Consider the following 3609-nt stretch of genomic DNA (forward strand, 5'->3'; position numbering starts at 1 on the left):
GCTTCATAGTAAAACAGTGCGGGTACTAGACTGGCCTGCATGTAGTCCAGACCTGTTTTGGACTGTTGAACAACTTAAGCTGTTCACCAAGCAAGAATGGGAAAGAATTCCACTTCAAAAATGTGTCTCCTCAGTTCCTAAACCTTTACTGAGTGTTGTTAAAAGGAAAGGCCATGTAACACACTGGTAAAAATGCCCCTGTGACAACTTCACTGCAGAATGTTTTTGTAAAGTTTATTTTGAACAAACTTTGAGGTGACAAAAAAAAGAGTAAATATGTGCAAGGAAGATTGTTTTGTCCTTTTTCTTCAAGTTGTGTGCAGATTGGAGGAGTAATGGGGTCAGAGGTCATGATGATGACGACGATGAAGAGGGTCCATGTTGTCATGCCGTAAAAGTGAGGGGGCGGGGTTTGCCTGGATGTCCGCAGGTAGTCCCCGCCCCCTGCAGGAGTTTTCACTCCCATTTGAAGAAGCTGTTATTATTGTTGGACATCCAGCCGCTGGTGTGGCTCCGCCCCCAGCCGTCGTCGGCGCCCAGATGGAAGCGCAGGCGCAGCGTGTTGCGGATGAGCAGGCGCTCCACGATGAAGGAGGCGCAGAAGCACGGCAGCGCGTACTCGGCCGTGATCAGGCCCAGGAAGTTGTAGCGGAAGGCGGAGTAGTCCCAGGGGCAGGCGTGGAACTGGCGCAGCAGCAGCCCCGTGCTCAGCTCCCACATGTACGTCCACAGCGTGTAGATGAGGCAGCGCACCAACACGTGGCAGTGCCCGCGCAGGTACAGGTACATGCGCTCCACCGCCAGGATGCACGTGCCGTAGATGAAGAGCGCCCACAGGCTGGTCACGCCCGGGAACTTCCACTCGCCGTGCACGGCGAACTCCCACGCCGCCGTGAACATGACCTTGCAGAAGTAGCCGTGGATGGCGTACAGGTACCAGCGGCAGAGCACCATCAGCGGCACGGGAGGCTGCAGGATCGTGGTCGCCATGGCTCGTCACGCCTCCGATCTGCAAGAGGAAAGAACCTCAACGCTCCGGCCAAATGGGACAATAACACGCAAAATTACGGCCCTGGCAAAAAAGATCGGCAATATATCGGGAAAAGTTACAGCTGATACCGCCCTTGACGTAATTATCTAAGGTATCGAGACTTTGACACCAAGAAAAGAATACATGGATATCGTCACGCCCAAATATTTTACTACACTTTTTAATTTTTGACAATTTTTAACAGTTTTAATTTTAACATTTTTCAAATTTTCACCATTTTCGGCATTTTTGCACATTTTGGCCTGTTTTTGCCTTTTTATTCCCAGGTGCCTGTGAGTCATCCAGGGGGTATTTGTTTTCCTATTTTTCATTTTGACGGTTTTCGGCATTTATCGGGAAAAGTTACGGCTGATACAGCCTCTTTGACTTACTTGTTTTAGGTATCGAGACTTTGACACCAAGAAAACAATACATGGATATCGTCACGACCAAATATTTTAATACACGTTTTGATTTTTGACAGTTTTTGACACTTTTCATTTTAAAATTTTTCTCATTTTGACCATTTTCTGCACGTTTCCACATTTTGGCCCGTTTTTGCCTTTTTATTCCCAGGTGCCTGTGAGTCATCCAGGGGGTATTTTGTTTTCCTATTTTTCATTTTGACCGTTTTCGGCATTTATCGGGAAAAGTTACGGCTGATACCGCACCGCCTCTTTGACTTACTTGTCAAAGGTATCGAGACTTTGACACCAAGAAAACAATACATGGATATTGTCACGACCAAATATTTTAATACACGTTTTGATTTTTGACAGTTTTTGACACTTTTCATTTTAACATTTTTCTCATTTTGACCATTTTCTGCACGTTTCCACATTTTGGCCCGTTTTTGCCTTTTTATTCCCAGGTGCCTGTGAGTCATCCAGGGGGTATTTAATTTCCTATTTTTCATTTTGACCGTTTTCGGCATTTATCGGGAAAAGTTACAGCTGATACCCTCTTTGACTTTTTGTTTTAGATATCGAGACTTGGATATCAAGCAAACAATACATGGATATTGTCACGACCAAATATTTTACTGCACTTTTTTATTTTTGACAATTTTTGACACTTTTAATTTTAACATTTTTCTCATTTTGACCATTTTCGGCATTTTTGCACATTTTGGCCTGTTTTTGCCTCTTTATTCCCAGGTGCCTGTGAGTTATCCAGGGGGTATTTGTTTTCCTATTTTTCATTTTGACCTTTTTCGGCATTTATCGGGAAAAGTTACGGCTGATACCGCCTCTTTGACTTAATTGTCAAAGGTATCGAGACTTTGACACCAAGAAAACAATACACGGATATCGTCACAACCAAATATTGTACGACTTTTTTTTATTTTGGCAATTTTTTATTTTTGATATTTTTTGACACTTTTTAGTTTTTGACATTTTTATCATTTTGACAATTTTTGTCTTTTTCCACATCTTGACCTGTATTTGCCTGTTTTGGGGATTTTAGAATTTTTTTTACTTTGACCATTTCCTGCATTTATCGGAAAAGCTTACGGCTCATACCGCTTCCACAAGGTGGACGACTATAATTCGATTGTTTTAAGTATCAAGATTTTGACACAAATCAAACAGTATAGCGTGACGACCGAATACTGCCCGACATTATTTTTTTTTACATTTTTTGACAGTTATATTTTTGACATTTTCTAACACTCTTATATATGACATTTTTGACACTTTTTTGTTTGGCTTTTTCTGACACTTGTTTATTTTTAACATTTTTCATACTTTTTTGTTGACATTTTATGACACTTTTACATTTTTATCATTTTAACCAGTTTATACATTTTTCCACATTTTGCCCTGTTTTTGCCTTTTATTCCCAGGTGCCTGTGAGTCATCCAGGGGGTATTTGTTTTCCTATTTTTCATTTTGACCGTTTTCGGCATTTATCGGGAAAAGTTACAGCTGATACCGCCTCTTTGACTTTTTGTTTTAGGTATCGAGACTTTGACACCAAGAAAACAATACATGGATATGGTCACGACCAAATATTTGACTACACTTTTTGATTTTTGACAATTTTTGACACTTTTAATTTTAACATTTTTCTCATTTTGACCATTTTCGGCATTTTTCCACATTTTGGCCTGTTTTTGCCTCTTTATTCCCAGGTGCCTGTGAGTTATCCAGGGGGTATTTGTTTTCCTATTTTTCATTTTGACCGTTTTCGGCATTTATCGGGAAAAGTTACGGCTGATACCGCCTCTTTGACTTTTTGTTTTAGGTATCGAGACTTTGACACCAAGAAAACAATACATGGATATCGTCACGACCAAATATTTTACTACACGTTTTGATTTTTGACAGTTTTTGACACTTTTCATTTTAACATTTTTCTCATTTTGACCATTTTCGGCATTTTTCCACATTTAGGCCTGTTTTTGCCTTTTTATTCCCAGGTGCCTGTGAGTCATCCAGGGGGTATTTGTTTTCCTTTTTTCCATTTTGACCGTTTTCGGCATTTATCGGGAAAAGTTACGGCTGATACCGCCTCTTTGACTTTTTGTTTTGGGTATCGAGACTTTGACACCAAGAAAACAATACATGGATATGGCC

At 40.8% G+C, this 3609-nt stretch overlaps 1 protein-coding gene across 1 annotated transcript; it reads right to left on the reverse strand.

Annotated features, from left to right (window-relative positions):
- Nucleotides 1-456: 456 nt before the first annotated feature.
- LOC133548869 (transmembrane protein 229b-like) lies at nucleotides 457-1023 on the reverse strand. The gene has a single exon (XM_061893804.1). It carries the CDS (start codon nucleotides 988-990, stop codon nucleotides 457-459), a length of 534 nt encoding a protein of 177 aa, XP_061749788.1. The 5' UTR covers nucleotides 991-1023.
- Nucleotides 1024-3609: the final 2586 nt, after the last annotated feature.

Source organism: Nerophis ophidion, linkage group LG03, assembly GCF_033978795.1.
Source record: "Nerophis ophidion isolate RoL-2023_Sa linkage group LG03, RoL_Noph_v1.0, whole genome shotgun sequence".
Classification (NCBI taxonomy): domain Eukaryota; kingdom Metazoa; phylum Chordata; class Actinopteri; order Syngnathiformes; family Syngnathidae; genus Nerophis; species Nerophis ophidion.

What these genes read in the sequence shown, in the direction of transcription:
- LOC133548869 (XM_061893804.1), bottom strand. Translation starts at nt 990, where the DNA reads ATGGCGACCACGATCCTGCAGCCTCCCGTGCCGCTGATGGTGCTCTGC.